Here is a 22,643-nt window from a genome sequence, read left to right as displayed (position 1 = left end):
TAAGTAATGAATGCAGAATCTGTTATTACACTCGTTGTTTATTAGCTTATCGCTGTTTCTCTTACCACATCTCTCGGATCAAATAGATGTGATTAGCTCCTCCGAAATTGTTGATGGTGTTATTGTTTGTGTGGATGGCAGAGAGTATGAAATATTCCCTATTGGAATAGAAAGTGAAGATGTTAAAAAGGATTTTAACCACCGGCACATTAGTTCTAACATAAAGGAATGCGACCGCTTCTCTTTAAAGTCCAATGGGAACAATCAACCTGAAAGAAATATTGACTATGTAAAACTGGGCAACTCTTTGGTCAAGCCGTCACAAAATGAAGCTATTAAGCAGTTGTGGAATGTAAGAACACCCTCTAAAAGTGTAGATATTTATGTTAGCACGAATGGAGGAAATAAATTGAATGAGTTGTCCTTTGCAATAAATGACAAGGGACAATTTGAATTTACATCAAAGTCTAACTTTCTCGATATCAATTTTATCTCCAGCACTGACCAAACGCCGCAAAATATATCCGCGCCAATTAAAACCACTACTGGTATTAATGTTGATGTGGATAGAGGTACTACAAGTGATAGGGGAGATATTACTGCGGATAACAAGACAGGTGAAATGAAAATTGATCCACCAAAGGCAGATACCGAACATTCGCCTCTAGATGGAACCTCACAAGACAAACCTAAAGGAGAAACAGAAGTAACAAATATCAATGCTGACGAAACTAAAACAACCGATACTATTAGTAATGTAGACAAGGATCCAGGTGCGGTTATTTTAGCACAAAATACAACTCCATCTGCGCCTGAATCTGAACCCACTTCTTCCCTACCGGCAACTGTCCCCAGAGCAGGCTCCGTCATTGGCCCTGGACATGAATTCAGTAAAACAGATTATGACACCAATCCCACAAAGTCACTAATAGGGCTTACTAGGCCAGTTACAACAGATGTTTCAAACAAAAAACAATATCACATGAATGTGGGAAATGGAGGCAGGGTCCCGTTGTACCTGGACAAAATCGAAAATTGGGACACTCGCATTAGCTCTACATTTAAGGATAATGGAGAAAATTTTAGCATAGATAGCGACGAGCTAACAATTGGCGATGTGTTCTGTGGAGTGTTAAAGGTTGCGCCATTAAAGGGCGAGGTGAAGCGGTCGGTGCGCCTGGAGTACATTGACGATAAAAAGAAGCTGACAATAGAGTCTGTGATGAAAGACGACAGGAAAATCAGCAAAATCTTTGAATTATTGCCAGATGGGTCTGTAAATTACGAAAAGAATAACATGTTATGGAAGAGCGCTGTGACAATTTCTAAAAACACAAATTCGGTGTTAAGTGATCTTGGCGATATATCCTCATCGTCCGCCTTATCCCATGTTGATAATAATGACAATGTAGCGCAGGGGAAGGACGAAAATATCGATTTGCTAGATCCCGACGTCTTAAGCGTCAAAGAGAGGGAAATTGACATTTTAGACACCGGTACACTATCCAAAACCTTTAAGATAAAAAATTTTGGTAACATATACTGCTACTACACCTTAGAGCCGAATGCAAGTGTAATCAAAATGGGCCAAGATGTCTTACATGAAAGGATCATGGCCAAAGAGATTCACATCTGTATCAAATCAACAATCGGGGTCAAGTTGGTGCGTTTGGCCTTACTTTCAACTGAGGGCAATAGATGGAAGGTGCTTTATTATATAAAGAAATCAAATCAAAGAGGATTTGTTCAGAAGATTGAAGAGATTCCACCAGAACCTTCATTTGCTCACATTTCATACTCTTCTAAGTATCTGGACGCATCAAAATTGCCAACATCTATAGAATTGGTGGATGCCCCGATCTTAGACAATGTATGGGATTTGTGGCCAGGTTCTGTTCTAAATCTGGACAAATTTCCTATTCCATTGGGTATGGCGCAAAAGAAAAACTCTAGCGACAACAAGAATGTGAGTTTTTACTACGAGTCCCTAGATGAGTTTAGGACTAAATCCATAAAGATAATAAGGTTCGATTCCTTTGAACATTCCATCACAGGTAATTTCAAGCTTTACCACGTCGAGGTTTTGTTTTCTTCTGTGCCTCGAAGTATAATTCTTTTCAAAACAGACGGGCTGTCTACGGCGTTTGAGGTATACCGTGAAAATGATAAAAATGGCTTCATGCTGGTTAGGGATGCATATAAGTTGGATGAGTTTATCATTGATCATCCTTTGATGGCGGACCATTCGTACCATTACGGCAGGCCTAAAGGGAAAGTCCTAGATGTGTTAAATAATACTAGCATCGGGGCCGAGTCGTTAGACGGTTTTTACACCTTCAAGAAGATTGACCGTAAAATTATATACCTATTTAAGAACGATGGACCAGAGATAAAGATCCGATTTGGGCCCAATGAAATGGCACTGCATCCTAATCTGCGAAATAAGCGTGTTATGGTGTTACCCAGTTTAACAGCCGGCGGGGATACAACTGTTACCTACCAATATATCAAGGGAAATAGGTCTACCATCCTGACCTATCAGTTTTATTCGCGTGCAGATGAACAAATCTTTAATCAGGTGAAGCCGCGTGAACCTATAGGTTACACCGTGACGAATAGTGTTGGTGCACATGGGCACATGAATAGCAGAGTAAAGTACTCCTACAACATGGCCTATTCCTTCCCCAACAATGCATCCTTTTTTAATCCTATGTCCAAGTTACTATACAGGGTAGATTTGAATTTGAATGCGTCAAAGCTACCTGAACACGTGTCTAGAGTAAATAATGCAGATGGTGGAAGAGAATCGCATGGCACATTCAAAAGCTCTTCCAACGATTTTGTAATTGGTAAATTTATCGCAGGAAATATACACGTGTCAGTTAAACCGGGAGAAAGCTCCAAGAGGATTGACTACAAGATCAAAGACGGGATTAAGGAGTTTAATGTAGTGTCTATTGTAGACTGGAATGTAGTACAGCAGAAGTTTAAGGAAACAGCTAAAGATTCTGGCGTTTTCATCCGGGCTTAGATATATATATCCGCTGATTTTTATTTCGCTTTCGTTGCTATAACAGCATTTAACTCCAACGCTCGATCATACGGGCGCGACATGTACCTGTATACTGGAACCACTTTAATTTTATATCACTAGATAGTAACCGCCAGTTTTATTCATCGTTAGCAGGCAGTTTGAGTAGGGGTGATATTCCGATAGTAGGTGGACGCCCAGGGCGCCAATCGCCATGCGATCGGAAAGGCATAAAGATATCGTAATTTACTTAAATCTAGCATACAGGCATCCCTTCAGCACTATTTGTATCCTACGCATTTGCATATTCAAAGATAGGATATATGTTCCACAACCATAGATAGTGCCGCCACGCCGTTATAGTAGGGATGGTGGCATGATGTAGAAGTTAAGCTTGTGCAGGTAATAGATATTAGGGCTAAATGTTTATGATAAAACCCATATAAATAAAATTTGCGATCATTCATATCATACAAATCATTTTGTGTTGGCATATAATACACAGTGGATGGTCTGCTAGAATTTGTTTAACAATTTTATATGGAAATTGTTTTAAAATTGTAAAATGTTTAAAACTCACATAATGGTCGTACTTGTGTAGGGCATTTTTAGTGTAACATATGTAATTAGATTGGCTAATAATATTAGTAAAGAAGGATAATCAAGTTAACAATACAAATTGCCTATAATATTAAATAATTATATATATAGTGCCATTGTCAACTTGTAGAAAAGTTGGATGAAATTTGTTACCCGGTGCCGCAACCCCATTACCTAACGACATAAGGAATGTTTGCGCACTAATAATGCAATGTTTGCGAGGCCGTTACAAGCATATTAAAATGGGTTATTTAGTACAAAACTGAAAATGGCTGATTTTGGTTTCGACCCTCAATTGAGTGCTCGGGAGATGCGGAAGATCAAGTACTACGAACGAATGTTTGCCAAATTAGATTCTAGAGAAATTAAACGCCAAAATTCAGATGAAAAATCTAAGGCTCCTAATCATTCTAAGAGTTGGTCTGACCATTCTCCCACTAAATCGTCATCAAACTCTCGTGCCAGCACTATCAACAATACTAGCGACAGCACTACTGATTTCAGCATAGATACCACCATCATCAAAACTGAACCTACAAGATTGAACCAGAATATACATTCTGATTGCCAAGACGGTGATTGGAATTACTCTTATAAGCGGGATATCACTGGTATTGGCAATGCCAGTGGAGCCACCCTCGCAAGTACAATTACCACTTTTACCTCTGATATAGTTGGGGAAAATAAATGGGTAAAGGGTATTGCAAAGAAGAAATCGCGTAGCCAAAAAAGGGAAAAATCACTCCGGGAAGAATCTACAGATGCAATTTCAAAGAGACCCGACTCCACGGAAATGTGCGATTATAATTACGCAGTTGGTGACTACAAGTGCGAGAATCCATGTGAAAATTATCAAAAGATTGAACAATACGAAATACCCGAAAAACTTCAAAAAATAACACAATCTTCTTATGTAAACAATAAATTAACTACTACAACACATGATGATACTGCCTTTTCATTCACCCCTCTTACAACAAGCATCCCCTTCATAGACGATATACAAAATATAAATGGTTTACATTCTAACACTGAAGGAGATGGGTTAAAGGACCAAACCAATAGTTTCCAGGAGTATACAGTTAGAAAATGCGAATCGATGCTCAACATATGTCCAAAGTTAGTCATTTCCCTACCAAAGATAGAGGCAGAACAATCCAGTTTTAAAGATGTATGCAATGACGCAGTTTTCGAGAACAACTTGGATCCAACGGCTATTTTTTCCCATTCCTATTCCTTTAGTCTGCTGTGTGACCCGAGGAAGCTCTCTTTCACATCGCACCTCCTAGCTCGACTTAAAAATATTACCAGTCCACCTACTGGTAACGATTTATGATATAAACCATTTCTTTCATAATTTACTAGAGTAAATCTTTGTAATATAATTAGTATAGCCGTGATAAATTAATTTGGTAATATTGATACATAATTTTGTATTTTTAATTGATACATTACTTACAAATATGATGAAACATATTAGAACAACCAATCGAAAACTTTGATCACTTCATCAGAAATTGAATTTATGTGCTCCACCCCATCATTAGCTACCTTATCCAAATATTGACTATCCTTAATAATTTCATTGTATCTTTGCTGAATTGGTCTTAGGAACTCAATAACTACTTCTGCAACTGAGCGCTTGAATTCGATGAATCCCGCATCGGAAAAGTCACGAATTGCCGTATCCTGTGCTATACCACTACATTTGCTGTAAATTCTAATCAGATTTGTGACACCCGGTCGCTTTTCCGGTTCAATTGACAACCCTGTATAAATATATAATCGAACTAAACCAAAACATATAGTGTCGACTTTACTGATATATATACATATTGAAATTGAAATCAAATGAACCCATTTAATTGTGTATTTTGGATATTAAAGCATTAAAATAATGTAAATATTGGTATAAATATATAGGAAATAACTTTTGTTTTTATAATAAAGTTTGTATTAATTTAATAAAATCTAATGGTTTACCAATTAAATGGAATGAATTAATCCATTTAATTTAATAGATTTACAATTATTCAATGTAATATTGAAATATATAATTATTTTGACAAAAAATTTTTAAAAATATAAATTTTAATATAAACAATGAAAAAACATCAAAATATAATCTCTACCTCTCACAGAATCAGTGACCGAGTCTCTAATCTTACTAAAAACCACTTCAGGTGGATCTAGTAAATCAATTCTGGAATGCTCATCTGTTTCGCATTTCGACATTTTTTCCGTAGGCTTAGATAGGGACATGATGCTAAGTCAGTACAATCTGTTACAACAAATAACAATAGAATGAATTAATACCTGCTCGATTCTGAAGTATCTATTTCGGTTAGTGGAAAAAATTCTTTACCCAAAAATGAATTCAACTTTTTGGCGATAAATCTTGCTAATTCAACATGAGGGGTTTGATCCTTATTGGCAATAACTTTGGTGGCCCTTATACTCAATATATCAGATGACATCTATATCAGCTTTTAATTACTAGGACTGGATAACACACTAATCCTAACGATATGAATTTTGCATTCCTTAGACGCAAAAGCCCCTGTATCTTATCTATATATATTTTTTAGTGACTTGCTGAGACTAGACATGCTATGATCCAGTTCAATTTCAATATATTGGCTATTTGCGATTGGTAAAAAAATCGAGTGCCTTCTGATGGATTTAGACCACATGCCAGACTTATTGCTAGTGCCTGTTTGCTTATGCTCAATACGTCTGAATTCTGGGCAATTTCCAGGAGATTTTTAGCGCTGGTAATGGAGTGTAGATTGGCTATCATGAAGTTAATTTTTTTGCGATTTTCCTGTGCCTTCAAACACGGATAAATACAACCAAAATAATTGCCCAAATGGAGTTTCCCTGAGGGCTAAATGATTAGATGATTACTTGTACTCCAGAAATGATAGTTTCTGTAACAGGTAAAGATTCCTCTCGCTTTAAACAACATTTATCGATGTGTTTGGCATAAGTTGAATATTTTGACAATTTTCCTATGAAACATGCTGAAAAATCAACTGCACTATGGATATTTAATATGCAAATTGTGATTATGTGGTAAGGCCTATACATACATACCTACACAATTGTCATGTGTACCACACAACAATAAGTGCTGCAATTATATACATAAGTCCAACAAACGGCCAAATAAACACTCATACCATGGATTTAGACAATAATTGCACACTAGTGTTACTAGATACAAATTTAAATACTTTCCATGAACCTCCCCCCTGGTTCCCTTCTCCAGAACTAGTAGAAAATCTTGAGTTGGTTTTTCAATTCAACAACAACTTCCCCTCTAATATCATATTTCAACACATTGCAGACTTCAAACAACCATACTTACCGTCACAAACCCACTCACCCCTCATAACTCTAACCAAGCTTAACAAACATAATTCATTTGAAGAATATCAAACACAAGATGATGAAATAATGCAAAAAACATGCCATGTAACATTTCAAGGTTTTATAGATTATGGAATAGGACCTCCACGAGTATTGACTCATGGGAAAACTCTAATCGTCTGTTCGGGAGAATTATCAAAATTAGAGATTACTCCTGAACGCTTGACTAAAAGCGTAATCCAGGGAAATGAAGATATACAAGTACTTTTAGAAAAACGGAGGCAATTATCATTCTTGCACCAGTGGAAACGTAATGCATTGTTCTTTCATCTATGGGAAAAGTTGAAGCCACACGTTTTCAGTAAAAAAACTAATTATTTAGATAATCAAAATAAACTGAAGGAATATGCTAGACAGCTTCAAGATATATTTCCGCAAACTTGCAAACAAAATAACCGTTCTTGGACACTTTCAGAGTCAAGTAATTTTGAAAAATTGGAATCTGATCTTTCAGATATGTACGCATACCTTGCCAGAAAGCAAGTAAGTCACAGCTTATTCGTAGAGATCAACAACTCTTTTGAAACAGAAGGCTTCCAGAATGTCTAGGTACTTTTTTGAAATGCTAGCTGAGGCTAAAGAATGCGAAAGGAGAATGTCTGAATGCGAGTTGTTCATCGAGGAAAAGATCTACGGTCGTCGAGACTTTATCTCTAAAATGAACCAGAAAAATAAAAGAATTGTGAAACAAACAGCCAATGGAGATACTGCACTGGCGGATCACACCACCATTACTACTGTTAATGATTACCATACAACAAATCCTTTTCCTCTCCGTAAAAACGAGCATACTGAAGATGATCATTCAAATAGGTATCACATTACATTAAAATTTTTTATCCTTAATCCACCTACAGGTGCCACTAGATAGAGAATTGCTTTAAAATTGTAACAAGTATCATGTGATGTTTGTCTAATGTTTTTGCATTATCATGTTAATGGGTTGTATTATATTTTAACACCACAATTAATAATAAAATGTATAAAAAGATATGCCAAATTTGCAATATTTTGCATATTTTTGCTCTTATACACCAATTCTTTTCTAAAGTTAAATGTTTATAACAAATACCACCTGTAATATCTAATGTAGTTTTGACGATTCTGTTCCACATGGCTATGACGAAAATCAAGGCATACGTCGTAAAATGTATCGCAAGATGGAAGAACAAGGGGAACTAGATGGATACGCTTCCATACTAAAGGAATTATCAGATCATATTTTCTCTCATGGCCGTGGCCATTCGTACCCGTTTCATACGTTTCTATCACAGCTTTCATGGCTAAATGAGACGGATGACACCAGACCCACAATACCACCTAGTCAGGATAGTTTCAGAGATGGTACGCTTTACACTACTTGTGTATACGCTGAGATTCGTCTCATGATCATTTTACGGGCCACACTTACTGCTTTTAATGATGGCCTTGATGGTAAGAAATTGGAAGCTATGGTACAGCAAATAATAGATTCTAACAATGAATTATATGAATTAAAACGGAAGTTAGACAGTGGAAGGTGCGCCTTGTACAAGAAATTGAAATTACACTGGGCAGAACGCAACTCAAAATGGAATTGTTTCCCTCCTCTAAAAAGAGGTTATAGATTGTTGAATATGCTTGGTAAAGGTGGCTTTGCTGAGGTTTGGGAAGTTTTTGATCCAATTACCCTCACTGTACATGCTGCAAAGTTACACATATTATCTCCCGACATGGAGTTGACTGAACGGGGGAATGTGGTTATGCGTGTAAAGAATGAGATTGATATTCACAAATCCTGCCGTACCCATCAGCATATTGTTGATATGAAGGCCTGCTTCGAAATGGGTGACAACATGTTAGCTACCATACTCGAGTTATGTGAGGGTAAGTCCACTAAACTATGTTGTAAAATTTTCAAAAAAAACTATTTGCAATAAGAAACAATGTCTGCGATGGTTGTTTGCAGAATATATTTATATATTACATATATTTTATTTGGTTGAGTAGTATATATTATATTAAAGTGACTACAATATATCAAATTTTATACAAAATATTACATTAATAATGTGATTAACTAATTTATCTGTAACTCATTAAATTAATTGTTATTTGAATATTATTGACAGTTAATTTATTAATTATTTAATATTAAAGGTCTACATATTTTCAATTTTTTATAACAATATTGTTTAATTTCAGATGGAGACCTCGATCGTTATATAAAAGTCCACGGACCTGTATCAGAGGAATTGGCTATCATTTGGACCTCGCAAATACTAGAGTTGGCACAATGCTAATTTAGGGGGTTACTGTACATGAAGCATTTGCCACAGGGTAGAGTACACCATTGTGTAAGTATAGATTCACACAGGATTTGAAGCCAGGCAACATACTTTTTCATAAGGGGATTATCAAACTGGCAGATTTTGGACTCTCTCAAATGGTATCCCTTGATTCTACCAACACAATTTGGACTGGAGGTGGCACTTTATGGTACCAACCTCCAGAATGTTTGTTGGCCAACTTCCAAAATATGCCACCTCTTCTATTAACGGATAAGGCAAGTCAATGCGTTATGTAGATTGACATGTGGGCCGTGGGTTGTATTTTGTACGAGATGTTGTTTTGTACTCGTCCTTTTGGGGCAACTAGTTTGAGTGGCACACTTTCCGGTAATTTTTACACTATGTAATAAACTAGCAATGGGACTGGTTTATTAAACATACTATATATTTGACTCATTCAGAACAAATATACAATGAATCACTGAAAGGTGTACACTTCCCCTCATCTTTTCAACAAATATCAAATGATTGCAAATTACTTATCGAAAAATTGTTGGAATTTAACCCTGATACCAGGTATAGCATTGAAGAGGCACTTCAGTCACCTATTATCAAGAATCGCATCAAAAAATCACAATAAATAATTATCATCAGAATAATTTGTTGCTATATAAATAATAAACTTTATGACGTTTTCACCAAAATTCGAATTGTATTGGAAATGGTTAAATCAATAGATAATTAATATGTCCAATACATAATAAGGAGCATGAAGATATACAAAAGTATATATTGCATTGGCAACAAATATGATAACTGAAAGTAAATGGCAAATAATATAAGTGTAGTTGTTCTACAAAATTGACTATGGGAGAGTTAGTAGTTAGTGGATTAGGTTAGAACACATTTTTCATTCAAAGGAGTTCAAAAGCTTGATTAAGGGGTATGTGTTTACTAGGCTTAACGATGCAATTGTAATCCTGCATATGATATGTTTTGGCATGTATTTTATTACCCAATCGATCTTTATGCCCTATTTTTTTCTTCCAACTTTTTTGGGAGAAATTTTTACCAATATTCGAAAGGTTATTGTTTATACTTGTCCGCGTACCACAATTATCCGTAGCACCGGCATCAGTGTTAGTTGAACTGGTGTTTAGACTCGTTTTTAGTTTTATAATCCTCCTATCCTTGCTTAAATTGCGATTGGCTGCCAGCTTTCTGCGATGGTTATGACGCGCCATGGAATACTGAGTCATTAGTGATATATGCTCTGGCTCATATCCTTTGGTGTTTATAGGAAATAATCTATCAATTGAAATTAATAGATCCTGAGGAGTAATTTTATCCTGGCCCCTGGAAGCTGCGGAGGCCAACGTATAAGAAATGCATACTTCAGCATAGGACTTAAACATTTGACCAAAATACTCATCCACCAGTTCAGATCTATTCGGTATCCCTTCTTTTTCAGAGGGAAACTTTTTGTTCAGAAATTCTGCCACGTACTTACTCCAAGGCATATTTCACCCAATGATTTGGACACGCTGATGCACGCCACATAGTGACAAAGATTGGCATGCGAATAACATGGACGATGAGGTTTTTATTTTTTTAAGTTTTTTAATCCTTAACCTCGTCGTTTTTTTCATTACTTTGTGCATATGGAAGAAGTACAATCGACAATTATACTACATTATAAAAAGGGATCATTCAAAGTCGCCACTCGTACTTAATTACACCCCAAGAACCTATAACAACTCACTCCTAATACAGCATATAAATTCTGAGTAAGAAATTCGGCTTAAATAGATACATTTATACAAATAGATTGGATAACTATGAAGGAGATTGTGTTCATAATCTTTCTCACATATTTGGGAAAAAGTACCCGCCTATAAGAAATAATGAAGTCAAACTCTACTTAAAATTTCTCAATAGCAATGCAAGGATGCTATTAATTTGTTCTATTACGGGTAAACACCTCACTGATTTAGCCTTTGTCTTATACACTCCATTGATGATATACTTAGCCTATATTGGTCAACCTTGGTCTTTTTGGAGTTTATCCAATATCGATTTTGTCGAGAACAGATATATGGTCCACACCCTCTATTGTACTGTGTGGATATATTCCATTATCATATACTTTCATATCTTGTACTTGCTTACTGACTATAAGGTACCCATATTTTTTGTTATGTTTTACCATTCTACACTAATAATATCCTGTTACACATTTACTGCTATTTCTTATTTTATTTTTAATGTCTAGCCTCTAACCATCACTAACACTTTACCATCGCCACTTTGTTGTTATGTGGAAGCGAAAATATTTTAATCTTATAAATCATCAAATTACACTTATTGTAAATTGAAATAGTTTTTAAATAAAAAACATATTAAAAGTTATTATTTTTTATTGTGCATTGTTGCTATATTTATTGACATTTTAACACATTTATATACATTATGAAACTCGTTCATTAATACCCCATTCCATCCGTTAATATGCATAAATTTCACGTAGGTCGACAATAAAAGCATTGCAACAAGAGCGCAATTGCACACACTTATGGTTACGGGCCTAAGCAAAAGCTTAAATGACCCACTAATCTTGTACAAACACTTTGACCAAATCTTTCCCAACCAAGTTATTTCATCCCACTTGATAATGGACTACACTAAGCGACTATTATACGAAAACCAACTTGACAGACTCTTGTGGCAATTGCGTCGTCTTGATTTGTACTATGGTATACCGCGTACTGTTAGCAGAGCAACCACCAAGGAAAATGACGTTTTAAATAAATCACTACAGAATTGTGACATCGAAAATTATGAAGGATCCATCGAAATTTTGTCGCCAAATGATTCGTCGCATATACATGAATTGTTAGAGATGCCAAATCTTGAAGAATATAATCATGAAATGTACCCCGAAAGAGCCTCTATCAATCTCCATATCAATATCGTTTCTGAGAAGTTACGTAAGGTAAAACCATGTGATTTACTCAGATTAAAGAGCTTCCTGTTAAAAAATCTGTAGGTATTGGATTTATCTCGTTTAAAGACGCACGCTGTGTATACAAATCACTTACAGACAATAGAATTCTCGAAAGCAAGCCTAATTGGCGTCTAGAACCTGCACCTCATCCTAATGATATCATTTGGTTAAATTTGAGATTCACTTCAATGTCAATTATCATTCGTGCCATCGTGTTCAACTTGTTTTTTCTCTCTTTTTACATCGCGATCACGTACACTATGGCCAGCTTAAATTTGTTGAACACGGTTAATATTGGGATGTCCCCCCTATACAAAGATAATGAGGAACGATTAGTTCCTAAATTGGCGACGAACAATTCAAACGGTGAACAAGTTACAAGGTCATTTGACACAGATACTGACACGGATGGTATTAGAAATGCCACCAATACAGCCAAATCTCATAGTAAAACTAAAACCGGAAACCCCCCATCCGAAGGTGGTTCAAATGTGACTACACCTAACTATGAAGCTGATATAGGTAAAAAAAAAGAGTATGCATCTATGGATACTACATTCTCAGATGATAATAATAATAATAATGACGAAGATGAAGATGAAGAGGATATTAAGCGAATAATTAAAGAATCCACAGAGAATACATCTAATAGAATGGATTCTTCTGATAGCAACCTGAGCAATATTGGCAATATTTCGTTTTGGCGTGCCTTATTACCACCAATAATTATGGGGATAATCAATTCAGTGATCCACCCATATGTTATAACACTCATATCAGAATATATAGGGTTTCATCGCAAGTCTGCTCATCAGAGATATAGGTTATTTGGTCACATATTTTACCTAATCACAGGAACAATTTTTGTCCCTTTACTATCATCTATTCTTGCGTTGTGGCAAATTCTTAATAAGAATTTTAAAATTCTGTCGCAATATTTAGGGCTGGTTATGTCGGGGGCCTCTTGGGCTTATGCTGCCATTTACATCCTAAATGCGACTTTCATTTCAGCTTGTAACCAATTACTACAATTGTCACAAATGTTCTGCCGTTGGTTCTCTAGAACTTTTTTCAATTACGATTACGGCAATTGGGACTTTGATTTCGGCTACTGGTATGCCTTCCACACATCCGTACTCACACTCATACTCCTGTTTAGGTATGTATCTGTTTTAATCTAGTACTTTGATTCCCTCAGTGTTACCCATGGGCACGGTTTACTTTGTGATGAGATACTATATCGACCGTTATAATCTGGCTAATGGAATATGGAAGATCGGATTGGATACCACAGGAAAGATAGGCAGCACGGCTATTAGGTCTATGTTGATTTCGGTGTCACTTTTCCAGGTATGAAACTATAATGTTTGTTGTTTAATTTTGAGTTCTTGCTTCAAGATAAAAATATTCATAAATATAAACGTAAAAAGATATAATTTGTGTCTTTTACATAGTTTGGCATGTCTGGTATATTTCTAAACTGCAAGGACGCCCTGGAACCGATCTATCCTATGTTACTATTTATCGCATCTGTTGCCTCTTGGTTGCTCATATACGGCTCAACCACTAGTAATGTTTTTGTTCCATTATACCAACACAACAAAACAATAACAAAACCACTTGCGACCCGCACAATTGACTTTATCAAAATATGTTATTTGCATCCATGTGAAAAGGCAGATATCATTAAAAGGGTCAATTTTGTGCTATCGGATGACCACTGCGCTGGATAGGATGTGATTTAATTGTATATTAATTCTATATCGATGGTTCAAGATAGTTTAAGTCGCGCATCCATTGCTAATTTTAGGTCTAGCCGTTTATCAAGTACAGATAATATCGTTTGCATATAATTGTAATCACATAAATTTGTTTAATCATAACTATATAAACATACATATTAACTAAATATAAATAATACCTGATGTTGGCAAGTTATATACATAGATATAACCAAATTATGAATTAAAAGTGATTACAGTGGTAAATGACCGTAATATTGTTAATCTAGTAGTTTACAGTGCAGTATTTAATCGTTTTTATGGACCTTTTGTCTATTAGCAACTGATTATGTTTACAAACATATGGTGGTTTAATGAATCTATTTTCAACTAGAATTTGGCGATATTTCATGCGCATTGTTCATATTTCACTATTTTACACTAGAATAACAAGTATAATGTGGCATATATTGATAAGCATCTAATGGCTTACAAAATAAATTAGTGGAATATGATTTTACGCATGATACTTTAGAACAATATTTATGGGAATTTTAGTTGTAAATAAAGATTACCAATTGAGACGTATGATAAAAACACAATACTATAATATTTCACTGAAACGACATATCCAGAAGAATCGCGAATGCGTTAGCCGGGAGTCGAACCCGGGTCACCTGCTTGGAAGGCAGGAATCCTAACCGTTGGACTACTAACGCTCGGCTAGGACGTAAATGTAGGCTCTCTAAAGATATACACTGGATTATAATTCATAAACAATTGATAAGCTTCAATTAGATATTAATCTAAAATTTATAAGATCAAAACTTACAAATTTTATGGATGATGTGAGTCTTTGATGCCTATCTGTTCAGGAGTTAGGGCCACCAATTTTAGGTGTCCTTTGTAGGAATGAACTCTCGGAGTTATGGGATTTGAGGATTCCCTAGAATTTTTGAGTGATATTTCATCTGTACATTCAATGATAGGGTCTTTAGTGTAGAAAACCCAGTGCGATTGGTTAAATTTATAGTAACTCAAATTGCCTGTAAAATTCATTTCTGTAGAGCTAATGTTGTTGCCAATAAATTCGCATGCAGTGGCCTAATTTAAAAATGTATGTCATAATTAATTTTTATAAATGTAGACGATCGTATTTATAGATTCACGGTATAAATTATATTAATAAATACCTTCAAAGCTTCCCGACAAATTAGATCCTTCAATTCCTTGCGGATAAAAGACCCTGCCACCATTTTGTCCAACGTTTCCAGAAGAGATTGCATTATGTTGAACCGCTTAAACTCGTCCATACCCAATGGTGTGGTGCTTTCATACAGACCTATATACTAGTATAATCGCTACCTTCACATATACTATTAGCATCATTTGTGTTTGATATATTTTTTCATAGTCTAACACAATAAATGATATACGTAAACAATTGTCAAACAACCATCCCATTATTGGACAAATTGTTTTCCAAATTACTACACTAGTATATGTGAGTGGCGGATTCCAGTAAAATTAAATTAATAACCATATATCATACAATTTCAACCAAATTCTTTTCTCCACAATTTAATTTCTTGCTTCTTAAAATATCTAAATTTTTGACTATTTTACCTCTTTCCCTCATCGTCCACCAGAGCCAAATTTATATAGTGTTGTACGGTGAACTTGTTTTGGACATTTTTATACGATGGCGATAAATTTAAGCCAGCCAAATAGAGCCTAACTGGGATGCATTCTCCTAGATGAGATTCATTGCCACACCTTTTATAGGTGAACCATCCATAATTTCAAAGTTGTTGTGGAATATGGTCTCAGTGATATTGCTCCTTCCTAATATTAATGTTATGATAACCTATGGATACATTTTCAACCCTCAGAATTGATATTTCCATGTATTTTATGTTGATAGCCACTAATAGAAAGTATACCTACATTAACAGTTCTAAGGATAATTTGCAATCGTTTCAATTACCTTTCCAACAATCGCGTCCTTCAGGTGGTAAATAGCTTTATCATACTCAAATTCCATTTGCAAATAATCTTCTATGCCAACCTGAGTTATTCTTTTCATATAGGATATAATAATATAAAATATTGATATCAAATATAATATACTGTACCTCCATCTTAATTGTATTGTTAATGGAGGGAGGTAAGGATAAATTTTGTACAATAAAAGGCATCTCTTCCGACACAGAACTAAGTAATAGTTAACAATTTACCTCGCATATGGTTTGGCTACCGATAATCTGACAAAGTAATGAAGCTTAACGTTTACTCCATAGTAGGATTCATGCGGCATGTCTGAGGAAGAGAATTTCCAAGAGTATTTCTTGTCCTCAATCAGCACACCTAAGTCATCACGCACCAACCAGGAGGTTCCATGTCCTTAGCAATTGAAAAAAAGTCATACGAATATGCACGGTCATTTAGACATTCTAGATGAATGTCGATTTACCTATTTGGCCCACCAATTCCACTTTGATGCCATTATGTTCGAATTTTTTACCGTTATTAAGTTTGACGAATGCATTGCCACAGACATCCTCTCCGTTCTAAATAAGTACGAGCTTTACTGAAAATATACACAACATCTCGTCCTTTCCATCTATCTCAACGGAGATCTTGGGTCGGTTTGGGACAGAGATTAGATCAATTTCCAATGTGCAACCGCTTCCAAAGAATGCGGACAACTGAATAAATGTTTACTGACCATTATAAGCTATATTACATGTATGCCACACTCAATCAGTATGCATGGGGTATGTATGTATGTATGTGTACTTTACTACTCTAACTAATGTAATCTGTGTAGTTTTACGTGTTAATTTAGATAATGTATAGTTATAAATATAACGCTTGATATTTTAGACGCTTTCTACAATAATTCTCACACAGAATATCTGTGGATGTGATGGAATGACTAAAGCAAATGTTATCTACTAGGGTAGACAACAATTTTTCATCACATTTCCCGCTTTTAGCACCCATAAAATAACCCTTCTTTGCCCTAAAAAACAGTCTTTTAGCCTTAATAAACTCCCCGGCAGCAAGATGCAACCTAGCCTCTAGCCTAGTCAACTTATGGAAACTCAGATATTTCTTTCTTACATTACGCACCCTCCCAAATAATTTACTTTCGTATACATTCTTTGTCAGACACAATTGGGCATATAAGGCCAGGTACGATGAATGCGGATCGCCTTTGGTATTTAAGCCAATCAAATCAATCACTGCCATTGCATAGCCGGCATGACACAGGGCCCACAAAACGATGAATAATTCGTAAACCTTTTCATTTTTACACAATGGAAATTCAATATCAGATAGTACCCATAGGGTATCGTTTATACCACTTATGTCATTTTTAAACAAATTTTGGAGTAAAATTTCCAATATTTTATCATTTGATCGTTTGCTGTTTTTGTATTTGTTAGTTAGATTGGAAATTTTACCATTTATTAACACATCATATTGTATGTTATGAACTGCATTTTGTGCTTTGATGCTTTTAGCAATGTGCATTTCCCAAGGGAACCACCAGTCACAATCCAATAGTTTACCTTCCAAATGTATGGCTAATTTGAATGTTTTCATCAACACAATTGATAATGATTCAACAGGTAATTGTGTTAGGTCGATATTAGTAGTATATCGGAGTGCATATATCGCCCGGACGCGTTGTCCCGAATGAAATTTTATTCGGTTACCTTTAAACACCCGCTTTCTTATGCCTTCATTGCAAATTCTAACAAGATGATGGTGATTTTGTTGTTTATTTATGCGCTTTAGTGTGAAAATGATCCTCCAACAATTTGTATCTAATTCATTCCGCCACAATGCCAATTTGACATAATTGAGAGATGAGTAATACCTAGTATTAATCATTTCGGCAAGTGACAAAGTCACAAGTAGGTCAACGCTCACCAAATTTCCATAATTAATTTCACAATCTATTAATTGTTTTATATACTCGTAGTCTGATAGATAAACTTGGTATCCCATCTTTAGGTTGCATAGTATGAACTTCATGATCTTTTCTAGGCACTTCATCTTCGCTCCTATAGCCGCAGGATTAATATTGTTACCAACTAATTTATTTATGTCAGTAAGTATATATTCCAAATTTGAAAGTTTGTGTGATTTACTGGTCAATTTATGTATGAGCAACAATTGAGTATCTAGGTGACATATGTCCAATTCTGCGGGATCGAATCCAAATTTTAAGTAATCACATGTAAAGTTTGGCAATACACCATCTAAATTATTCAATGGAGTTAGTTCCATACCAAACAATGTCAATCTGATAATAACGTTATATAGAAGCGTGGAATCGTATACCGTGGACAAAACTAGTACCAAAGTCCACTCTAGAATTGTATTAATTGAAGGCAATATAGTGTTAGCCGGAAATTGTATATTTGATTGCGACTGTTCAAACAATAGGTCTATTGTGTACAATATATCGCTGTATATGTTGGTGATATTCATTTGCTGTTCGGACGATCCAATGGAGGGGATGTCCTTAATGTCCAAAGTATTAACATTTCGTCGGGATAAACAACACTTTGATATGTTTATTATGGAACTAATTAGGGGAAATTGAGGCCGGTGTGGTAGGATAATGTTGCTATTGTCCAGAGCATAGCTCTTGTATATATGCGAGAAGTTTATATCTTTAAATAAATATACACACGATAGTAGCGGATGTACCTCGTCATGCATATAGTTTTGCTTGACATGAAAGCATTGTTTATACTCCTCTAACCACTTTAAATTATTAAGTTCGCTCATATTTCCAATTTGTTTGAGTGATGCCTTTTTCATTGAGATCAAAAAGGTCAGATTTAAGTCGGCGAAACAAAAATTTAAATTCCATTTTTCATATTGTACAATTGTCAATCTTACTCGAAATAGTGGTCCATTTGACCTTTTGTATATAGGTATTTTATCTATTGATATTCGATTGTATGAAATTATCGGCAAATCATCGAATCCCCTTGCCAATTCGCACAGAAAAATTAGACATTCAATGATTAGATTGGCTTTCATTATTGTATTTTTACTCAAATCCCTATTTAAGCTCCATATTGATGTTTTACACTTAATCAATCCATTGGAACGCAAAGGTTCATTTGTACTATTTACTTTGCGATCATTAGCCCATTTGACAATACACAATTTAAATCCTTTGTGTTTAATTTTACGCTTTTTAATGCTAATTTTAGTGTGTTCAAACACCTTAATGATGAATCCAAAGGATTCATTCGATTGTGCCCGTCCAGTTGAATCGTGAATTTGTGGCACATCATCTTCTTGTTTGAGCTGATTGGGAATGAGATTATATATTGTAAAAATCAAATTTAAACGTTCCTTAAGGGTTAGTTTCCTTACATAACTTGTGAGCTCCACTATGGACTGTATTTTGTGGCTGGCTTTAAATATAATGAACCACATTTCCACGGGGAAATGTATCCAACATTGTTTTGCGTAGTTTAGGTCATCATTATTATAATGGTGATTGTGTTTTTTAGCGAAATTGTGGTAGAGTTGTGTTATTGCGGCTTTGAAGCGTGAATGCATTATATTTGTGTTTGCTTCGATCAAAATTTTCGAAAGAAAGTCCTTTAATTCATTAACAGGAATTTCATTACGCTGATCATGCATATGGAATTTATTATTCCTAACTGATGATGCTAGGATCTGTTCTGCCCAGGTTGTGTATACATTGGCACCTGGCTGTGAAGCCATTGCACAACTCACCTTATTTATTTATAGTGTTTAGTATTTAGTTGTTGCAAATTTTGTAAGTTTTGTGAATAACACACTGTGTAATTACACAATTCCCTGTACAATTAAGTATATCTAATCTACAATCAACTTATCACCAATTTTTACATTCACAAAATGAGTCTTCCATAATGTTGCTAGTGGAATGAATAGATTAGACCCACAAACTCTTCCACATTTACATAGTTTATGGAGAAAAATGTCGTTAGTGTTCTTGGAATTGATGTGCAATTTCCATACAAAATTTATGAACCGCAGAAATTGCTCATTGAGGCTATCATTAGAAGTATAGAATATGGCCAAAATGCTTTAATAGAATCACCTACTGGAACTGGAAAGACTTTATGTTTACTATGCGCATCACTTGCTTATTTATGCGATAAGCGAATTCCGGGGCTTAAAATTATATACACCACTCGTACTCACGGGCAGTTAAATCACTTCATCAATGAATTCAAGAAGGTTCCCTACTATGATAGGCTTAGAGAAATAGGAATTAATGCAACAATTCTAGGATCTAGGGACAAATTATGTATCCACTCTCAGTGTTCCAAGATGAAGGGAAATGCACTGGATGGTTACTGTAAGGCATTGGTTCACACTAGAACCTGTACCTACTACAATGGATATCGTTCTAAGGAGTACAATAATCTTAACATTCTTATGGATGTTATGGATGTCGAAGATTTGACTTCAATGGGTAAAAAATATGGCTTTTGCCCGTTCTACGTAATGAGAGAGGCACATAAAACTAGCAATTTCATATTGATGCCTTATAACTACTTGTTCTGCCAAACAATACGAGATTCAATTGAATTGGACTTGAACGATGCAATTATTATAATTGATGAGGCACACAATATCGATGATTTTGCGGAGAGAGTTATGTCATTCAACATATATCAAATGGATGTAATTCGATCAATTGATTTCCTTAAAAGAATTATCACAACCGTCAACGAAGACATGTATAACAAAGAAAAGGATGATAATCCGTATCTAAATAAACTTTTATCGTTATATGCCACTTTGCAACGTTTAGACTGCTTTCTATCTTCACTTGACCTAGATAATAATAGGATGATGCATAAGATTAAAAGGGTAGATTTTCATTATACTGTAGGCAAAGTTGGCGATGATTTTGTAATATTCGATACAATATCCATATTAAACACCTTAACTTCGGCAATATTAGACAAGAATTCGCAAAACAGTCTGGAGCAAGAATTTGGCTGCTTAACCTTCATAATGGCAACAAAAATTAGCGATGAAAGTTTTAATAAGAATGTAAACATTGAGATACAATCCATTGATAGGCTCAAAAATTCGCTTCTTCAGTTAACATCTCAATGGTTACGAGCTAATTGCCAACATTTTTACGCCGTACTTCGTATTGATACTGGTAATAACAACAACAAATTTATGTATAGATCTTTGTTGTTTGAATGTATGAACGCTAGTTGCACATTTACCAAGCTGAAAAATGAGAAAATAAGGAATTTAATACTTACATCAGGCACTTTGTCCCCAATTGACAATTTCATATCAAATATCAGCGGGGGCTATATCAAATTTCCCATAGTTTTGGAAAATGAACACATCATCTCTAGTGATAGGGTTTGGGTAGGTTGTATCTCATCAAAACTCAAAATATTTCGGGAAAGGTTTAGAGATAAGGTTGGAAATTTTGAGGACCAACAACTGATATCCACATATAGCACCAGGTCTAGTCATGAATACATAGTCAAACTGGGCATACTGCTTAAACTATTCGTAAAATCAGTACCTGGTGGTATACTATGTTTTTTTCCAAGCTATACCAACATGAATGAGACCATAGAGGTGTGGAAAAACACAGGAATTTATCACAATTTATATTCTTACAAACTGATTTTCATTGAAGTGGTAAAATCCACCGACTCAAATGATTCCATTGATGATAATCTAAATTCGTTTAAAAATGTTGTGGATAGTGGAAGGGGTGCGTTGTTTTTTGCAGTATTCCGGGGTAAAATTGCCGAGGGGGTAGATTTCCCTAACGATTATTGTCGAGGTATTTTTATTTGTGGTATCCCATATCCAAACCCACATGATTTCAGAGTATCTCTTAAAATGAATTATATTAGAAATACACAGAATAACTCCACAGATGTCGTAAATGCGCTGAGGGATGGCACATACAACTGGCATGTTTTGAGTGCCATTAAGGCCGTAAATCAGGCCATGGGACGATGTATAAGGCATGCAGATGATTATGGAGCTATACTACTTGCTGATGTAAGATACGAGTACAAGAATATACAGGTACAGCTCAGCAAATGGGTGTTGAAGTCTCTAGAGATATTTTCCGACACCGTAGCACTCAGTAACAGTTTGGACAAATTCTTTCTCAAGTTCCGAAAATCAACTAAAAATGATACAATCAACCCTATATATGACATTTCCACGGCAAAATTAGTTGGTAATACTGAGAGTGATGATGAATCATTCACAGAGTTTGTCAAACATACATGTGATTACCAGAACCTGTTAGTACGATTCCAGGGTAAATCACAGAAAAGGGAAAGAAGCAACTCTTCTGCTTCTAGCCTGCTTGGAATGGTAAATGATGAATCAAAAATGTCTAAAAGTGGAGTTGACAACCCTTTCATTTGTTGGTCCAATGTCACATCAGCCCGCCCCCTTGACCAATTCAATCTTGAATAATACCCATTTATCATTTATACATTTGTGCCTGAATTATGGCTTTGTAATTATAAATACAATTTTTAGTTTAATTT

At 35.2% G+C, this 22,643-nt stretch overlaps 10 protein-coding genes and 1 non-coding gene across 11 annotated transcripts; 5 read left to right on the top strand and 6 right to left on the bottom strand.

Annotated features, from left to right (window-relative positions):
* Nucleotides 1–10: 10 nt before the first annotated feature.
* On the top strand, nucleotides 11–3,031 carry BmR1_04g06840 (hypothetical protein; the record flags this gene model as incomplete). The annotated part of the gene is made up of 1 exon (XM_012794518.1): nucleotides 11–3,031. One exon carries the CDS (start codon nucleotides 11–13, stop codon nucleotides 3,029–3,031), a length of 3,021 nt encoding a protein of 1,006 aa, XP_012649972.1.
* An 868-nt stretch (nucleotides 3,032–3,899) lies between these two features.
* Nucleotides 3,900–4,967, top strand: BmR1_04g06835 (hypothetical protein; the record flags this gene model as incomplete). Its single annotated transcript, XM_012794517.1, has 1 exon — nucleotides 3,900–4,967. One exon carries the CDS (start codon nucleotides 3,900–3,902, stop codon nucleotides 4,965–4,967), a length of 1,068 nt encoding a protein of 355 aa, XP_012649971.1.
* Nucleotides 4,968–5,107: 140 nt separating this feature from the next.
* On the bottom strand, nucleotides 5,108–6,721 carry BmR1_04g06830 (tryptophanyl-tRNA synthetase; the record flags this gene model as incomplete). The annotated part of the gene is made up of 6 exons (XM_012794516.1): nucleotides 5,108–5,400; nucleotides 5,764–5,897; nucleotides 5,948–6,108; nucleotides 6,129–6,202; nucleotides 6,224–6,518; nucleotides 6,539–6,721. The coding sequence occupies 6 exons, from the start codon at nucleotides 6,719–6,721 to the stop codon at nucleotides 5,108–5,110; spliced, it is 1,140 nt and encodes a 379-aa protein (XP_012649970.1).
* Nucleotides 6,815–9,973, top strand: BmR1_04g06825 (Protein kinase domain; the record flags this gene model as incomplete). Its single annotated transcript, XM_021482550.1, has 9 exons — nucleotides 6,815–7,364; nucleotides 7,386–7,546; nucleotides 7,569–7,876; nucleotides 8,157–8,929; nucleotides 9,248–9,329; nucleotides 9,351–9,399; nucleotides 9,420–9,608; nucleotides 9,630–9,720; nucleotides 9,795–9,973. The coding sequence occupies 9 exons, from the start codon at nucleotides 6,815–6,817 to the stop codon at nucleotides 9,971–9,973; spliced, it is 2,382 nt and encodes a 793-aa protein (XP_021337767.1).
* On the bottom strand, nucleotides 10,248–10,853 carry BmR1_04g06820 (hypothetical protein; the record flags this gene model as incomplete). The annotated part of the gene is made up of 1 exon (XM_012794514.1): nucleotides 10,248–10,853. One exon carries the CDS (start codon nucleotides 10,851–10,853, stop codon nucleotides 10,248–10,250), a length of 606 nt encoding a protein of 201 aa, XP_012649968.1.
* Nucleotides 10,921–14,070, top strand: BmR1_04g06815 (conserved Plasmodium membrane protein, unknown function; the record flags this gene model as incomplete). The annotated part of the gene is made up of 7 exons (XM_021482549.1): nucleotides 10,921–11,120; nucleotides 11,143–11,306; nucleotides 11,328–11,512; nucleotides 11,861–12,325; nucleotides 12,349–13,496; nucleotides 13,519–13,687; nucleotides 13,792–14,070. 7 exons carry the CDS (start codon nucleotides 10,921–10,923, stop codon nucleotides 14,068–14,070), a joined length of 2,610 nt encoding a protein of 869 aa, XP_021337766.1.
* Nucleotides 14,071–14,705: 635 nt separating this feature from the next.
* BmR1_04g06811 lies at nucleotides 14,706–14,777 on the bottom strand. The gene has a single exon. It is a non-coding gene; the product is annotated as a tRNA-Gly (tRNA).
* Nucleotides 14,896–15,371, bottom strand: BmR1_04g06810 (conserved Plasmodium protein, unknown function; the record flags this gene model as incomplete). The annotated part of the gene is made up of 2 exons (XM_012794512.1): nucleotides 14,896–15,162; nucleotides 15,252–15,371. 2 exons carry the CDS (start codon nucleotides 15,369–15,371, stop codon nucleotides 14,896–14,898), a joined length of 387 nt encoding a protein of 128 aa, XP_012649966.1.
* BmR1_04g06805 (Vacuolar protein sorting-associated protein 26) lies at nucleotides 15,615–16,789 on the bottom strand (the record flags this gene model as incomplete). Its single annotated transcript, XM_012794511.1, has 11 exons — nucleotides 15,615–15,663; nucleotides 15,685–15,811; nucleotides 15,835–15,903; nucleotides 15,926–16,001; nucleotides 16,046–16,126; nucleotides 16,194–16,272; nucleotides 16,296–16,425; nucleotides 16,446–16,511; nucleotides 16,532–16,628; nucleotides 16,650–16,766; nucleotides 16,787–16,789. The coding sequence occupies 11 exons, from the start codon at nucleotides 16,787–16,789 to the stop codon at nucleotides 15,615–15,617; spliced, it is 894 nt and encodes a 297-aa protein (XP_012649965.1).
* Nucleotides 16,918–19,824, bottom strand: BmR1_04g06800 (hypothetical protein; the record flags this gene model as incomplete). The annotated part of the gene is made up of 1 exon (XM_012794510.1): nucleotides 16,918–19,824. One exon carries the CDS (start codon nucleotides 19,822–19,824, stop codon nucleotides 16,918–16,920), a length of 2,907 nt encoding a protein of 968 aa, XP_012649964.1.
* On the top strand, nucleotides 20,053–22,569 carry BmR1_04g06795 (regulator of telomere elongation helicase 1; the record flags this gene model as incomplete). The annotated part of the gene is made up of 1 exon (XM_012794509.1): nucleotides 20,053–22,569. The coding sequence occupies one exon, from the start codon at nucleotides 20,053–20,055 to the stop codon at nucleotides 22,567–22,569; it is 2,517 nt and encodes an 838-aa protein (XP_012649963.1).
* Between the last annotated feature and the right edge of the window lie 74 nt (nucleotides 22,570–22,643).

The sequence above is a fragment of the Babesia microti genome, chromosome IV (assembly GCF_000691945.2).
Source record: "Babesia microti strain RI chromosome IV, complete genome".
Classification (NCBI taxonomy): Eukaryota; Apicomplexa; class Aconoidasida; order Piroplasmida; family Babesiidae; genus Babesia; species Babesia microti.
This window is presented reverse-complemented; position numbering and strand designations above follow the sequence as displayed.